Source organism: Lutzomyia longipalpis, chromosome 1 (assembly GCF_024334085.1).
Source record: "Lutzomyia longipalpis isolate SR_M1_2022 chromosome 1, ASM2433408v1".
Taxonomy (NCBI): Eukaryota; Metazoa; Arthropoda; class Insecta; order Diptera; family Psychodidae; genus Lutzomyia; species Lutzomyia longipalpis.
Window position 1 is genome coordinate 23,390,320 of NC_074707.1, and position 17,444 is coordinate 23,407,763.

The following is a 17,444-nucleotide window of genomic DNA, read 5'->3' on the forward strand; positions in this document are numbered from 1 at the left end:
CGGGGCTCGTCTCTGAGGTTTTCTTCACACTTGACTAACTCCATTTATTACCCATCTATATTATGTTTGATAAAGTATCGTAGAATTTATTGGGTCTTTTTTTTATTCTACGATAATCATGGGTTTATCTTGAACTCAACACCGATACTTTGTCACACTTATTCCCTTTCGAAGAACAAATAAATTTTCATTTTACGCTCTTCAATTTATCTTTTACAAAACAAAATGAAAATAAATTCCAATTACATTCCTATGTCCCTAAAATTCAATTTAATTATTAGTTAAGGTCAATAAAATGAATAACTCAAAAGTAAATCAATATTCATATTTTTGGTCAATTTCATTTATGTGGAGTGTTTAATGTGGTTTCGTTAAATACATGAAAATTATATAGTTTGATTAAAATTAAAACCACTGCGTTTTCCAATTCAAAAAATATTTGAATATGAATAAATTCTTTTTAAAAAAATCATCAATAGCATTGTAGTCTAAAAGAAAATAAGAAGGAGTAATTGAAGGAAAAATCCACCTCCGCGATTACAAATAATAAGTTTTGAATGTGATTAATGCAAAATACCATGTCGTGTTGTCATTTTCATACAGAAAATTATTTTGTATTCTGCATAATTTGCAATTTATAATCTTCATGTGGTTAGAATAGAATTTGCATACATCTCACTAACTATTCCATGCTTTAAATAGCATCTAAATTATCATTTTTCTGCAGTTTTCTTAACGAATTGAACGACAAATGGAAGAAAAATCGGAATTATTTGTGAGATAAACGACAAACAATATCACTCTAAATTGTCCAAATTTATATTTATGTGGTATTAATACGAATATATTGAGTTTCTTCTATAAAGCTACTTTGTCTCATGCGGAGTTAAGAAATATAGTCGAAATTACTACCAACTTGTAAGTTTATTCGCTTTCTTCTCTGTGAGGTCTTTTTTTGTCATCCTCAAGAGCCACCCCCTCAATTTATAGGCCGATAAATAATAAATTGCGTGAACCCCTGATCGATACGTGCCAAACTAGAAAAAAAAAACTCTTGAATTCGTCTCCACATCCAGCCAGAATAAAAAGCCTCAGCGGAGGGGTTTTCAAATGATGTGAATTATAAATATTCTGTTTTTTTGGTGGAAGAAAAAAGAGTCCTCAAATATTGAACATAAGCAAACGAAAACTGAGAGCATGTACTCACATTTTCTCTGATTTTGAGGACTCTGCCATTTCTTTCATCTCTTCGAAGCTCAAAGAATGCAAAAAACACAGGATAAGAAATAAAGGTAAAAGCAAAGGAATTTTTGCCATTAAAACAGAACGAAGGAAAACTCTCAAATGCAATATAAATATTTTCAGTTCTCATATGAAAAGCTCACTCTAACAAAGTTATCAAGTTATGTGTTAATGTAATAAAATGAGTCATCACTTGGCCAGACGTTTATATTCGTGCAGAAAATTATAAATCAATGAAAATAGATAGAATATGAAGAATTATAAAGTTCTAAAATATTTATTTAAACTAGACTAGACAGGAAGGGAATTTTCACATAGATTAAATATGGATTGTAGTGGACTAACTTTAGTGGTTTCACAAAGTCATTCCATATTATCATACCCATTCTATGCAGTATCTTCTTCACCAGATATTCTGAGAATTTGGCTAGTTAATACAATTGTGGTAAAAATTTCTGAGATGCCTTCTATAATATAAAGTGGGGATACAAGATTGTTTAATTTGAGTTGTGCTCAATGATCTCAATTTATATACAATATAAAGAATTGTATATTTTTGTGATCGTAAGGGTTGATTTTTAATACTTTTCTAATTTATTTTTAAATTTAAATGCATTACACGAAAAAATCTCGAACATGTACAGAATAAGAAAATAAAAAGAAATCCGAAGAATCTTTTCAAGAATACCAAAATATTTACCTTGATCTCGCTTTAAATATTCTGAGCTTCCTTCAAGATGTTGGGATGCGTTTCATATTTCCAGAATGGTACAACCTCCTTGAGATGAAATCATACATATAGTATAATCTGTTGAATTTCCATGAAAATAAGACTGCAAAAATTTCTCGTGTTCCTTTTCTTAAAAGGAATTTTTAAGGCAATTTAAGATGGTTCAGTGGCTGGTACTAATATTACGAATTGTTTCTTTATAATCTTTAAAAAAAAATTATTAGGAATCTAATAAATTATGAAGGTTTTTTTTTGGTAAGACAATAAAAACAGAAAAATGAGGTAAAATGTCCGGTCTAATATTTTAGAATATGAAATAGAAAGAAAATAAGGAAGTTCACAAGAAAGCTGTTGGTAACTCCCCTAGTAACCTCAACTCTCAGCCGTAGCCAAAACGCATGGGATTGCCTCGACGAACTGGTGTGGCTAAATTTTTCTTTAAAAAATGTTTCCACGAAAAACCTAATTTTTCCTCAAAAATTGTTGAGAAAACGCGAAAAATCTAGTGAACGGTCAAATGAAACGAATGAAACTTTCTCTCCTAATAAATAAAATTTCATGAAATTTTCATACCCTAATTTAGGTTAGGAAACTTTGTTGTGAAAAATATTCGAGTGTGGAAGGAGAGGAAAACTAAAGGAAAATGCGGATACCATCAATTGTCCTGTTGCAGAGGACTCCACCACAGAATGAAAATAAAGTCCCCTTCAAGGAACAACTTCCGCTGCGCCTGAAGAACCGTGTGAGTGGGAAAGGTGGTTCTGAGAGTGATGTTGCCTGCCTTCATGAGATGTCGGTGCTCTTTGCCTGCATGAAGGGAGCAGATTTCAATGAGAGTGCATGCTCAAAGGAGATCACAAGTCTAAAGAAGTGCTACAAAACCTTCCTGGATACGAAAAAGCAGAAGAAGGCCGAAGATAAGACGGGGAATGTGGTTGTAGGAAGAAATCTCAACTACAAGCAACTCAACAAATACCTGAGGAGCTACCCAAATCCCGAATGAATGTTGCCGGAATAATAGCTAATAAATGTAGGTAAAAATACAAATTTTATTTTTTAGAGGAATGGCCTCCGTTGTACCCTAAAACCATTATAAAATTGCACAATATTAACCACCATATCCCGTGAACTATTTTCGGATTTGTCCTGGAAATCTTACAATTTGGATTCTGTTAGCCACCCAAAAGCTTGTTGCTTTCTCTCAGCACTGGGGCTGATGATTACGTTGATAATTGTGGGTTTATCGACTAGTGTTAAGGATTCTTTTACTGCTTTCTGCAGTTCAGGAATTTGACGTACAAAGTATCCTTTTTGATTGAACATGCCCATCATGTTCTCATAGTGAGTTTCAACGGTAAGGGCCATGGGAGGAGTTCTGGAAGGAAAATTAGATTTTATATTATCTTGCCAAGGATGTATGAGACAGTAGACTTACACTTGAGCTAAATCACCATCACTGCGAATTGTATCATAGCTCTCCTGATCAAATCCACTGTATATCCCACCGTTGTTAACCACGACAATTACAATGGGCAGCTTGTAGCGGACCATTGTCTCAATTTCCATTCCCGAGAAACCAAATGCTGAATCTCCCTCCACACAAATGACCTTTTTCCCAGGAATGTAGTCTCTGCAGAACAATGCTGCAGCAATTGCGAATCCTGGCCCAACACCCATTGTACCGAAAGTTCCTGCATCTAGGCGGTGTCTGGCCAGCGAATTGTGCAGCATTGTTCTTCCGATGTCCATCGTGTTGGCACCTTCACTAACGATGATAGCATCTTTAGGAATGATTTCTTGAAGATGATGGAAAACAGCATAATAGTTCAGTGGAGTACTGATGTCTAACGCCATTTTGGACACTGTCTTCTGGTTTTTGGAGCACTGCTCCCTCAGAGCCTTCCACCAGTCCTTTTCTCTCGTGAACGTGAACCTCTTTTGTGCAATTTTCATAAAGAGTGCATCCACAAATGGTACAATGTCTGTTTGTACTGCAATATGACTACGGATGCTGTTGTGCATCTCTTCAGGGCACAGATCCGCCTGAATGACCTTCACGTCATTCGAAAATCTCGGTGATCGTCCAAAATGGAGGATCCAGTTGAGACGAGCGCCCAAGAGGAGGATTACATCAGCCTTCTGCAGTGCCATTGTACGAGCTGAAGCGACACACTGTGGGGATGTATCCGGTACAACACCTTTCCCCATTGGTGTTGCAAGAAATGGCAGATTGGTATTTTGAATAAGCTTTCGAATACCATTTTCAGCCCTTGCATACGCTGCTCCCTTTCCGATGATCACGAGAGGACGTTTTGCAAGTGCTAGCAAATTTGCAGCTTCCTGCACAAGCTTCATGTCTGGATGACACAATGGTGGTTCTGGATGCACGTAGTAATCAACAGCAGTCATTGGGACTTTAGCTTGAAGAATATTACCCGGGAAATCGAGATAGGAAACACCTGGACGTCCGTATGTGGCCAAACGAACAGCCTTTTCGACATGCTGGGCAATAAGGAGTGCACTATGGGGTCTGGCGGCATATTTACAGTATGGACGACTGAGTTCCACCTGTGGGCATTCCTGGAAACCCCCAATACCTTCGTGATCTACCGACGTGGCTCCCCCAATGACAACCAATGGCCAGCAATTTATCTGTGCATTTGCCATTCCGCCGTAACAGTGCAACAGCCCAGGTCCCGAGACCACTAGAACCACTCCAGGTTTTCCGGTGAGATAGCCAATAGCTTGAGCCGCATAGCATGCTGCCTGCTCATTCCTCATCCCAATGTATTTTAATCCAGCGCTCTGCATCGCCATTGAGAGCTCAATGACGGGAATCCCAATAATCCCGAAAACATATTCAACGCCCTGGAAAAATATATTTTTCAGTGAAATTTTGAAAGTCCCTCTTGACCTTTGTACAGAGGCCAAGAGCTTATCTTCCAGAAAAAGAGAATTGTCACCTGCTTTTTCAGCGACTCCGCAAGAATCGTATTTCCATCCACTTCCGACATGTCTCACAGTAGAACTATTAATTAATAAAGAATCTTGCAGTCTTCTTTTATTTATAAATTTTTTTTCCTCCACAGATAAGCAAATTAAATCTCGCTTTTTGCTGATATCAATAAAAGTTTAATGTAGGTAGTTTTAATGTAGTTAACACTCGCGATATTTTTCAACATTCTGACGTTATCTCGCGGGATAACGTCATTTTCTAACGTAAATTTTAAATTTAAATATAAATATTTTCGGTTGAGAATTTTCTGTATTTTCAAATCAATTTTCCTCTTTGGAAATCATTTTCCGAATTTCCGGCTTCTGTGGAATTTATTTTTGTCGCTTTTGTCTTTTTAGAAACGATTTTTTGAAATTATGTTTTAGCATCACCATATTTAATGCCACGTCCTTTCCTGAGCACGGAAAATCTAATTTTCCCTTGAAAATTTGCCGGAAAACGTAAGTAAATTGCAAAAGAACTGACAGTGCGGTGCGATACGTTAACAAAATTTTTTGAGAGAGCTTTTGTCGCTATTTTAAATTCTAAAGCTGTGCTTGCGGAGTGCTTGCAAAAGCTTTGATGAATAAGCTTATATTATAATAGATTACATTTAATAATAATCCTAGTTTTTGGGTCTTCGGAAAAAAACATTTAACGTTAAATCATAAAATTTTAATATATACGTAAATTTCATTTTTCCGGTACTTTTTTAACATAAAAGATTTAAGAAGGACTTAATGTAACATCTATTTTATTACACCAGAAAAATGCTGTTAAATTAACCTTTTTATTTAAAGTTAACTTTAATGCTAATTCGTTTTTTAAATCCCATAGTTAAGAAGTTGCAAAAACATACAAATAAAGTGAGTCATAACCACTGATCATGATCACCTATTGCGACCGACATAAATCATAAAAAGAATATAGCCAATTCAATTGTCTGAAACCTATTTGTGGATCCTTTTAAATAATTTGCGATAATGCAATTTACGCCACTTGAGCAAATATTAACACCTCAACTATGTACATTATGTATTAAACGTAAAAATATTTTCATGGGAAATCCATTATCATTTTTTTCTGCTGGTTTCTCCTCCACTTTTTTTGTATCTTATGTGTGCCACAATTTTAGACACAATCAGTTGATTTTGACGAGGCATTGCGATCACTTTTATCACGCCAATTTCTCTCACATAGTTGTTCTTTTTTTCTGCCCGAACGTCAATGAAACTTTAATCTGCACAAAGTAAACCAATAACATCGGGAATTGATGGAAAATTATTTTATACATCCCCATATAGTCATTTCACCTGTAAACGCTATATTTATGAGAAGCACATAAAAGTGTTCTGTCGCGCTTTTTTGCAAGTCTTTTTTTATCGTATTGTCGTGAGTGCGAATGAAGATGGAAAAAAGAGCCGTGGATCGTTATCATTTATCATATAATCAAGCACAATAATATGGCTCATCATTAAGCTCCAAATTTATTATAGTATCTGTTGACTGCTGTTTCATTTAGTTCATCGCGGTAGTTCGTGCTAATTGTATCTCCTGTGTTTCCCTCCACCTTAAAAAATTGCGGACTAGGTGGTATTTGCGGTAACTGTCGCTAAAGTGTCGTGATTAAAAAGTCATTCAGTCGGAAATTCGCATTGAAACTCTGGAAAAATTCCAGGGGATGCAAGTTGTGGTGCTCAAGGAAAATTAGTTAATCTTCTTTTTATACCATTTAGACTTAATTAGCAACTACATGCAATATGGTTGAAATTAATGCCTTTCTTGCGAGAGTTTTCAGTGAGTAACTTTTACATTTTGAGTCTTTAAATTTCTCTCAAAAAATATCCTTTTACTGCAAATTAATTTACTGGCGGATATGGACCTTATAAATAATATTGAAACGTATTTGTTCAGTGAAATAATAAAAGTTGAAATTCACGTGAGAATTATTTTGCAAAGTCAGAATATTTAATAAATGTTTTTGATTGATATTTTGATTTAAAAATTACTGTATTGAATTATGAAAATCTTTTATATTCAGCAAAGAATCTACCTGTATAATTTTGGTTTGTTTTGTGTTGTGCAAATCATGCAAAAGTTTATCAGAAAACTATGTAGTGGCAATTTCATGGTCATATAAAGTATTTATTATCATCTATTTATTGGTTGTGTAAGAGATAACAAGTGGATATATAATAAATATTTTTTTTTATTAGAAATGTGTTGATTTGAAGCAAAATAAATCTCAAATATTTTTATTTGAAGTATTTTATGGTGTAGGAGCGCATTGACCAATTCGAGAAGAGAGCCCTCTCGACGGTCAAATGTAACCCTCTCCTCTCCCTAAATTCCTCTCTCTCCAATAACGGTGCTGAGGACTGCAGCTCAACTGAGAAAGATCAGTTGGGCTGATGCTGTGAGAGTGAACGCATGCGACCGCACGCTGTGTTCCTCTCCAGCGTGAAAAAGGGCGACAGTCCCAGCCCGTGCGTGCGTGAGTGTGTGCGTGTGCGCGTGAATTAAATTAAACGCTTACATTTCAGAAGTGGGATTGATTCCCATGTTCGCGGAAAAGTGGTGTGTTTTCCGGTGAGAAAAGTGCCGAAAAGAGTGAGACAAAATGGCGGCCGTACGAATTCCAAGAAATTGAATGGAATTTTGGCTTAAAAATGCCATTAAGTGAACTGTGTGACTGTTGTGGGCCACGAAAGGCAGCACACAACTCCATGAAGTGATTTCCGCGGGTGGATTTCACGTGGAAATGCACCTATTGTTGCGAATTGGAAGCGGAGCAAGGAAACCATGCCGTCAGGATTGCACATCTGGGAGTATTTCAAGTGCCTCCGGAGGAGCTCAAAAACCAGAATTGGGTGCTCAGAGGAATGCGGAAAGGTGTTTTGGCACTATAAACGTGCCAGAATGTGCAATAAAGATGCACGAAAAGGTCATTCTAGAGTCGGAGATCAATGGGAATTCATACAATGGGGACACGTAGCACCAAAATGTGACGTCGGGATGATGAGATGAGAAGTCTCCAACACATGAGACACGTGATCGCTTGTGTTTGATGTTCTCTTCACAGCTGTTCCGGACTTCGGAGGATCCTTAAGTGTGCTCAACAGAAGACTGCGGATGGATTGATTGAGCAAGATTTACGTGCGGAGGACCGCTGGCGTCACCTTAATGAGCTCCTCTGTGGTTCCAGCATCAAAAATGTACCAGGAGAAGCAGTGCCGCTGCAGTAAAGGACCACCTGACGTCGGAAATGAATGGGAGGTTCCACGGAGACCTAAGTTGTCTGTAATCGATGTGCGGTGTCGCATTATTAAGATCAACGGCGCCAGGTAGTTAAGCGAATTCCATCAAAGTGGAGTGGCAGTCTCAGAAGGATGAATATTCCGAGTCCTTGAGTTTCTCTCAGGGGTTGCCGTTCTCATAAAGTCTGACGAGATGATCCCTGGGAAATGGACGGTGTGAACGATGAAAGTTGAGGATTGCAGCTAAATTGAGAGAGAAATTGCGGCTTCTGTGATGTCCAGAATCGCTGTGCTGTTGTACCAACGGTGCGGAATGCAAAATTCACGAAAGAATGTCATCAGTGGAAAATTTCGAGAATCTATCGCAATAGAGAAGTATAAGTGTGAATGTTTGAATGAATGTGGGGCCCCAGTGTGACTGAAAGTGTGAATTAAAGTTATGAGAGCCTCCTGAGTGTGCCTTCCGGGAGTCACTTAATGTGTGATGTATGTGATGTAATCTTCCGAATAGTGATTGCTCTCCGCTTTAGTTTTGTCTTTCAGGAAAACGGAGGACATCCCGTGTGAAGGTAACAAAGGGCGTAGTGGCTACGGGGCGAGGGGCACTTCCAAATGCTCTGGAAGTAATACAGCGATTCTGTGGAAGATGTTGAGATGCTCGCACGTAAGATGAACTTCAGGAACGGACAGCAATGGCGCGATTGGTTCTCAAAGCTGCTGGGAAAGATGAATCGCTGTGTGGGAGGTGAAAAGTGGTATTTTTCACAAACTAATGCTACGTGATTTGGAAAGACGGCGAATAATATTAGGAAAACCTACCGCTGGATTATTTAAGCAGCCTCATTTCGTGAAAATAAGAGTGGATTCCCTCTTGGCCATAAAAGAAGTGAAGCACCAGAAAAGCAATTCCATGGGAAGTATCGGTTTGGTGTTGCATTGAAGTTCCTCAGGATGCGGTGGTTTCCCGTATGGTGGATCATCGAAAATTTAGCCTTCCGAATCAGCGTTCTGACTGCCGGAAATGCCCCTGAGGAAGAAAGGAATTGGTCTTCTTGGAAGATCGCAGAATTTGATGTGTAGAAGCCGCAGTAATCAACGCGAGGTCTGCTGTGAAATCATTGTGGGTGGAGAATGAAAGGGACACGGAGAATGAGTGAAGAATCGCTGTATCCCATGGACAGAGGCGCATCCGTTCTTTCTTCAATTATCTCATTGCCTTGAAGAAAAAAAAATCCTGAATAAGCTTATGCACCAGTGGACCTTGCATGTTCCATCTTTGAGGATCCCCGGATATACTCAGTGGTTTCTCATTAAAATCATGCACATACGGTGGTGTAATCGGTCTACATCATGGAAGTGAGCATTTCTTCTCCCACATGATTCCGATTTGAATCGGGCATGCACTAAGAGTGGAAGTAATGTCCAAGATTAAGTGTGTAATGCTCAGGTATGGCCTGCAGCACGTGTGGAGGTTTCCGGATTATTCCATACGAGATTGTACTTGATAAGCTGCCAAATATCCTCATTCCCTCATTCTCATGTGCATCACAGAGCTACATCCGCTGCAGAATACACCTGAAAAGGCTAATCATGGAGTGTTACTGCTGGAATTCTTTGAGCAGCATGGGAGGAATTTAACTACATGAAGACTGGAATAAGTACACAGAACGGTGAACGATATATACCGAATGAGGAGTTGCAGAAGGAAGTGGCTGATAGGCAGAGGCCGAGTTTGTTGTACACTGAAGATCACCTAACAGCTGGAATGTTAGGGAGAGATCTTCTCATGGTACATTAATATCGCCTGCATATTAGTTGAAGGAGATCTTCTCACGGATGTGTCCTGACAGCAGGAGTGTACGGGTGTTCGAGAAGCATCAGCTGCTGTCAATGTGCAGTTCAGAAGCATCGCAGATCATCGTTAGCGGAATCGGGTGAGTCAGTTCCATTTATTCTTAATCTTCCAAATTTAACTGCCGTATGTAGGGTAGTCTGTGTTTGGGATGTAGTCAGTTGAGATATAGTTGTGAATAACTATGGTATAAGAGAAAATCCTGGCCAGGTATAAAGTGTATAAAAGAGCTTAAAATTGATCATGCATGTAATTCGGGTGACGTGTGACTAGAGATGTGTATTTGTGGGTTAGGGAAAGTTGCAAAGTGGGTTGTCGCTTTCCGTAGGGAGGATGAGCCTCGGTTGTATGAGTCACATGGATCATGAGTTCATGATCACCAAGTTGGACTCACAACAATGGTTCTGAATTAATCACACAGCTTCCGGAATTTGCTAAGCCCTCTGACAACTAAACCATTACACTTATCCTCTGAGAAATCCATCGAAGGAAAGCTCATGTAGCAGTCTGAACCTCCTCAATATTTGATGTAAAGAAGTAATAGCTCACACTTTCTCGAGGGTGGTGGAGAAATAAAGGAGGAAATTCACAAGTCGACGAGTCGAAACATTGAAGTTATGGTGATGAAGGCAGTGTATTACCATGTGGTCATGTGGAACATGAACAAGACGGGAACAGAAAGTTGGTAGAGTGCCATGGGCAGTAAACGAAAGAGAAGTAGAGACGAGTCCTGATAAGAGAAATGTTCTGTGCAGTGGAAAAAAAAAGAGTTTTGAGGAAGACAACCACGAAGACACTCATACGGTGAAAAGAACTAAAAGCCCCAAAATGACACGAAGCAAGGAAGATTCCTGCTAAGGAAAACAAGGGGAAGTTTTGTTAAAGAAAGGAAAGTAAGCCTCAAGAGGCTGGCACGGCAATACGGTGCAATAGTGATGGGATTTGAGAATATGAACGATGATAAAATATGGAATATGGGTAATAATTGAATGAAGCAGCAGGATGACATCATGAGGCGGATTCGGCAGTTTAGGGCAGTGAGCCGGTAATGTACTTGACAATGACATGGTCAGAGAACTTTATTCCAGTTCACTCTGGTGATTCAACAAAGCATAATAAGATGCATATTGAGTGTATTCGTAGAAGTTACACCAATAGGTTAAGAAAGGATGTCCATGGGCAAATGGATTTGAATGAAGCGAATATCTGGAACATGAGTGATGATGGAGTATCTATGTTCATGAATGAGTCTACTTTTAACTTGCACACACACGAATGAAAGCAAGTTGATTAGCCAGTGAGCTAATGTAGACCTCAGGAACGAAATTCCACTGAGGTCAGGACTAAAGACAGCCATAGCTATAAGGGTAGACTTTTCCATTCAGGTGAAACCCCCAAAGTGTGATAAGTCACAAGAGCGTGTCGTGGGGCATTCTCTCATGGATGTCAAGTTTCGTATGCGAGAAAGATCGCATATGTCTTGACACCCATGGGAACGGTCCGAAGAAGTAAAGAGCCATCCAGTGTGTTTTTCTGCGCACAGTGGTTGACTCTTGTAGGTACTGGGCCTCATGAGTTACGCTGGTGTGCGTAGAGGAATATCACAGGGATGTTGTGGTGGAAACGAGCCACCGATGGCATGGGTGACATGCCAAGTGAAGCATCCAATCCAAAGTGATCATTTACACATAGTGGTTCACCAATGAAGGTTTGTGCCTCATAGGTTAAAGCTGCTGTGTGTAAAGTATCATAGGGATGCGAGGGTAGAACCGAATCTACCACTGACAGATGTGTTCTGTCTTTCAGTTCTGGAAGTAGAACTGAGCGCTCATAAAATTGCGGAATTTTAATGGTATTCGCGCCTAGTTCTGATTGAGTTCAACGGACCTTGGTACTCGCGGTGTTATGGGTTTAAAGGAACGGGTTAGTTGAGCTACGCTCCTAGCTCGGGTTCCTACTATTCACTGTGAGTTGCCAAGGGACGGCAACAAGATCAGAATGGCCGAATGTAGGAGCGCATTGACCAATTCGAGAAGAGAGCCCTCTCGACGGTCAAATGTAACCCTCTCCTCTCCCTAAATTCCTCTCTCTCCAATAACGGTGCTGAGGACTGCAGCTCAACTGAGAAAGATCAGTTGGGCTGATGCTGTGAGAGTGAACGCATGCGACCGCACGCTGTGTTCCTCTCCAGCGTGAAAAAGGGCGACAGTCCCAGCCCGTGCGTGCGTGAGTGTGTGCGTGTGCGCGTGAATTAAATTAAACGCTTACAATGGTAAAAAAAAGATTAAAATACGAATGAAATAAAAGAATCTTAATTTTTAAAGGACGAGTTCCAGCACGGCTAAATATTGGTTTTATGCTCTTCCTGGGATGTTTCATTACATACATGGTTCGAGTGAATATGTCAATCAATATACTTGCAATGGTGGAATCGCGGGATAATGAAACCCTTCCAGACTATGGAGATCGATATCCATGGAATGCTGATCAGCAGGTTAATTTAAATCAATTAATCAGCTTGTTAAATGCATTTAAAAAAATCTTTAAAAAAAATTTCAGGGCCTTTTGTTGGGAGCATACTTTTGGGGTTATCTATTCACATCAATTCCTGGTGCTTACCTAGCTGAGTACTTTGGTCCGAAGATCGTCACTGAGCTTGTTTTCATTGGATGCGCCGTGATCACCGCTCTTAGTCCACTTGCAGCATCAGGTGGATTTGGAACAATGTACGCGGCGAGATTCCTCACTGGTATCCTCTCAGGACCCCTCTATCCATGCTTCCACAATCTAATTTCCCGCTGGGCACCCCCGGATGAGAAGGGAAAATACGTTGCAAGTCTCCAAGGTGGCACATTGGGGACAATCTTTACGTGGCAGATGATTGGATTTTTAGTTGAGGCAGTTGGATGGGCTTGGGGTGGATTCTACATACCCACCATCATCATCATTGTAGCAACACTCATTTGGTTCATGCTTACTGCCGATCGTCCGGATACGCATCCCAGAATCACAGAAGAGGAACGCACGTACATTGAAAATAGCTTAGGAGACACCGTGTCCAATGAAAAGGTTTTTAAAATTCTGATCTTATCGTTAATCACACTCAAGTGTAATACTCAATTCTTTACACCCCACTAGAGCTGTTATCTCGACCGATTTTAATTTGATATCTGTCATATGGATTTTCTCAGATTAGATGTATTGGCGGCACACGTTTGTTATTTTCCCTTCATTTTATAGGCATTGAATTTGAATTTCCCTAAAATTGTTAGTGAAAGGAGAAATATTTAAGAAAGAAATGTAATATTTGGCGTGTGCCATTTTCCAGGTATTTCTCATTACACAAAATACTGGAAATGTTAGATATTCGAAAACATAAATGAAAGTGAATTCCCCCAGTTGATCTGATTTATGAAAAACCCAGTACATTAATAGCATAAAAACATATTTCATATAATACAGACTAATTTGAAATTATGTTGCCATTGCGATCTAATTATTGTGCATTATCGCTAATTAGCTCAGAAAAAGCGTCTAATTTGATGAAACACGTTTGCAATGAGAAAAGAAGCCAATTTGCACTCCATATAGAGGGTATTCCTTGATCTTACCACATGCGTTTATATATTTATTTTTATTCCACCAGAAAGTTCCTCCGTACCTGAAATTGATAAAAAGTGTGCCCTTTCTTTCGCTAATGGTACTCCACTACGGTAATCTCTGGGGTCTGTACTTTCTCCTTACGGCCACACCGAAATTCATGAGTGAAATACTTGGATTCAACATGGGCTCAACGGGTGTCCTGTCGTCTCTGCCACATATTGCAAGGATGCTCCTGAGTTTTGTATTTGGAAGCATTGGGGATTTAATTAAGAGACGCGGATGGCTTCGAATAACTGTGATGAGAAAATTCTTTTGTATATTCTGTGAGTTTTCTGTGTGTTAAACTCGTGATGCCAATGAAAGTGTTAATATTTTTATGACTTTTATCACTCACCAACAGCTCATATTGTCCCTGGGCTCTTTTTAATTGGCCTCTGCTTCGTTCATGAGCCATACACATGCGTTGCATTGATAACCCTCTCACTGGGCTTCAATGGTGCCTCCGTGCTTACAAACTTGCAGAACAGCCAAGATTTGGCGCCAAACTTTGCTGGGACACTCTATGGCATTATGAATGCAATTGGAACAACAACTGGATTTCTCACTCCTCTGCTCGTGGCATATTTTACACGTGAAGAGGTGAGTCACTGTGCCACACACTTATTCCAGAATATACCCAATTTATTCATTATAATAAAATAAATTTGTTTAATTTCAATGTCAATTTTAGAATACCTTTGAGAATTGGCGGTATGTTTTCATGATTGGTGCTGGAGCTTACATTGCCCCAGCCATATTATTCTTCTTCTTTGGCTCAGGCCAAGTTCAGCCGTGGAATTCAATTGAAAAACCCCCAAAAAGTGAGGAAGATAGCAAATAACACATAAGAAAAAAATCAATCAACAAAGACAGGTGCGGAGAATGATTGTACTGTGAGAATAAATGGAAAAAACGTCCTACAGTAGAGATAAAATGAATATGTACCCAGAAATATCGCATAGATATTGTATATTAGTTAAAATATTTGCAATCACTGCGGTTTTGGATTTTTTGTTCGGGATTTCTTTATGTTTTTATTTCTTAGCCAAAAGGCAAATATACAAGTTGGAATTTGTCTTGGGGCTATGGAAAAATACTCCGTGAAGAGTTGCTAACATTTTTTAGCCATCAAAAATATACATTTCCCATTAGAGATTCCAACAAAAAAAAACACTTCCAGTGAGGAATTAGACAGTCAAATGTTTCATTCATTTCGCTATTTTTATTTCTTTTTTTTGCGAAATAACAAAAATAGCATCAATAAAAAGTGATAACAGTAATAGGTAGCTATGATATGTTTACATATTACACTGAATTATTTGTACATATGTATATGATATATTTACACTTTATATATGTACATACATGTATGTATGGTGCAATTATGGAGTTTATAAAAATTAAATGTTGAAATCCAGAACCTTTCAATGGGTCATTCAACTCAAACGCGTTACACATTTAATAAATATGACAACTTTATGAAAAAATATTGAAAGAAAAAAATTATTCTACAAAATATATAATATCAAAATTAATTGCATAACATACTTTTTGATCACCGAATTTTATTCTTTGAAATCTTAACAAATCAGATTTATAAAATGTAAATCATTCAAATGTTTTGTTATATTTTTTTACAAATACATAGATTGCTTATTTTTATCAATCTATTGATAAAACTAGATAAGAATAATAAAAGAATACAAATAAAACCTCTAGTTTTAGAGCAAACCACTGTCTTTGAGAAAAGAAATTTTTTAATAAAGAGAATTTCTTAAATTTCTTGGATTTTCCATACATTTTTTGTCAATAGCCTTTCGGGCTTGTTTTTGAGGCCATGTATCATTAAATCTCATTCTTTTTGTAATTTGTCGCTATAAAAATGAGGTGAGAAATTGTTAAACGAAATGTCATTACCAGAAATTACTCGACTTTTATCACTGTAACACATTTTCAGTGGAATTTTCCTTACTCATTTTACTACGAGAGTTTTTTGAAATGAAATATAATTTTTTATTCTTTATTTTTTTTGCTTCTACTTTAAGAGATGAAAATATTTATTAGTTTGTAGTATTTAAAGCCTAAAAAATTAAATATTAGTACCAAAAAATAGCATGAAATGAAATCTTTCAGAAACTCACTTCCTCATTTAAAAATTTGTCATTTTCTTCCTTTTTGTTTTGGGTTTTGTTCCTGGTTGTGTCTTCTTGGTCTTCTTTAAAAAAAATGTTTACCTACATATTTCAATCTCACAGCTGAGCTGGAAAAGCGATAGCATGCATAGAAGCTCAAACTCTCTTATCACATTATTCTAATCACATACAACAAAACCTCATTCGTAAAACTTTGGTCATGGTCAGGGTTACTAACAGGTATAAGCATGCATGCATACGGCAACATTAATTGTCATTGATGTGATCAATTTAGTAGGAAAATTCCGGTCATTTACGCAACAACAAACATTTATGATGAGCAAGTTCTCAGTTCAAGGAAGAGTTTTTGGTAACTGATATCACAACAATTGGTAAACAACCACGTTGAATTAACAAAATCTGATATACCTATGGTTCTAAATTAGTACATAAAATGATGTTCTGTTTTATGTGAGATAACAATCTCTCAATTCCCATCATGTGGCGGTCATTCACTCTTCGTATATGTTGCAAAATTTTTAATTCAATTAGAATCTTTTCACGTTGATCTTGGAGTCTGAGAACGGTTTAAATGAAAAAAAACTTCATGGGTTTTTGACTATTTATTTAAAATTTTACCACGATCTTTTATGGGCTCATCGCTAAATTATATAGCAATTAACATTTTTGGCCATTAACTCTCAAAGCGTGTCGATTTTCTATGGATCACTTGAAGACAGCACAATATTGCCACCTTGGCCGATATTTATTTCACATTAATTCTAAATGAGTGCATATTTACACAAATAATAAACAGAAATTGTCTTTCAAAACTTTATTTCAATTAAATATTTCCACAGCATGGTCTATGGAAGACAAGGTGTCTTGTACATTGTTAACATCTTGTTACATCAAAATTCTCCCATTGTTTATTTAAAGTGAAATTTTTAAAACACGAAACATTTTTTTTGATGACTTTCGCACACGTAAAAAAGAGTTTCTGCATTTGGCGCCAAAAACGATGATGATTAATCTCACGAGTAGGTGTGTGTATACATATTAAGCATCCATCAGAAACAACATGGTGCCAATTTATCTCTCACAACTCATCGTTTAACGCAGCGATAAGTATCTGATAATGAGATGATGAGCAAGATATGTGAGAAAATTCTCCATTGGCATGCGTGCGCAGCACCCAAGAGAGGAAATCTTCTGTGGGAATTTTTTCGCGGAAATATCACGATATTTTCCGCCCTTTCCACCCATGAAGTTGTATTTCCAAATACCACTCATATTGTCGCAAGGAAAGAAAGCCACGTGTTTTTTTTTACATTACAATGTAAAATGTATTGCATGTAATATCAAAAAACTATTGTTTGAGACTTTAATTGAAACCTATTCCAATACCGCTTTCCAATACATTACGTTTAAACGAGAAAAATTGCTTACGGAAAGTCAAAGGAGAATTTTCCAGCAATTGACTTTTCCATCTAATCACATAATGTTGAATCAATTTCATACCATTCGATCCCACGTGGAATTTAATTATATTGGAAGCTAGAATTTATTGTTTGATTCTATAATTCAATGAACT

At 37.7% G+C, this 17,444-nt stretch overlaps 3 protein-coding genes across 3 annotated transcripts; 2 read left to right on the top strand and 1 right to left on the bottom strand.

The window, feature by feature from the left end:
• The first annotated feature begins 2,555 nt into the window (after window positions 1-2,555).
• LOC129797290 (coiled-coil-helix-coiled-coil-helix domain-containing protein 1) lies at window positions 2,556-3,019 on the top strand. Its single transcript, XM_055839697.1, has one exon. It carries the CDS (start codon window positions 2,616-2,618, stop codon window positions 2,973-2,975), a length of 360 nt encoding a protein of 119 aa, XP_055695672.1. The 5' UTR covers window positions 2,556-2,615; the 3' UTR covers window positions 2,976-3,019.
• LOC129797288 (2-hydroxyacyl-CoA lyase 1) lies at window positions 3,002-5,270 on the bottom strand. The gene is made up of 3 exons (XM_055839694.1): window positions 4,936-5,270; window positions 3,408-4,840; window positions 3,002-3,347 (listed from the first exon to the last, which is right to left on the bottom strand). Exons 1-3 carry the CDS (start codon window positions 4,984-4,986, stop codon window positions 3,128-3,130), a joined length of 1,704 nt encoding a protein of 567 aa, XP_055695669.1. The 5' UTR covers window positions 4,987-5,270; the 3' UTR covers window positions 3,002-3,127.
• Window positions 5,271-6,110: 840 nt separating this feature from the next.
• Window positions 6,111-15,497, top strand: LOC129797293 (sialin). Its single transcript, XM_055839700.1, has 6 exons — window positions 6,111-6,764; window positions 12,401-12,570; window positions 12,636-13,145; window positions 13,723-14,002; window positions 14,080-14,318; window positions 14,410-15,497. The coding sequence occupies exons 1-6, from the start codon at window positions 6,728-6,730 to the stop codon at window positions 14,557-14,559; spliced, it is 1,386 nt and encodes a 461-aa protein (XP_055695675.1). The 5' UTR covers window positions 6,111-6,727; the 3' UTR covers window positions 14,560-15,497.
• Window positions 15,498-17,444: the final 1,947 nt, after the last annotated feature.

What these genes read in the sequence shown, in the direction of transcription:
- LOC129797290 (XM_055839697.1), top strand. Translation starts at nt 2,616, where the DNA reads ATGCGGATACCATCAATTGTCCTGTTGCAGAGGACTCCACCACAGAAT.
- LOC129797288 (XM_055839694.1), bottom strand. Translation starts at nt 4,986, where the DNA reads ATGTCGGAAGTGGATGGAAATACGATTCTTGCGGAGTCGCTGAAAAAG. An exon ending in CGGAGTCGCTGAAAAAGCAG is followed by an intron (nt 4,841 to 4,935) that starts GTGACAATTCTC and finishes ATATTTTTCCAG; the next exon opens with GGCGTTGAATATGTTTTCGG. An exon ending in GATGGTGATTTAGCTCAAGT is followed by an intron (nt 3,348 to 3,407) that starts GTAAGTCTACTG and finishes TTTTCCTTCCAG; the next exon opens with AACTCCTCCCATGGCCCTTA.
- LOC129797293 (XM_055839700.1), top strand. Translation starts at nt 6,728, where the DNA reads ATGGTTGAAATTAATGCCTTTCTTGCGAGAGTTTTCA. An exon ending in CATGGAATGCTGATCAGCAG is followed by an intron (nt 12,571 to 12,635) that starts GTTAATTTAAAT and finishes AAAAAATTTCAG; the next exon opens with GGCCTTTTGTTGGGAGCATA. An exon ending in AAAATTCTTTTGTATATTCT is followed by an intron (nt 14,003 to 14,079) that starts GTGAGTTTTCTG and finishes ACTCACCAACAG; the next exon opens with CTCATATTGTCCCTGGGCTC.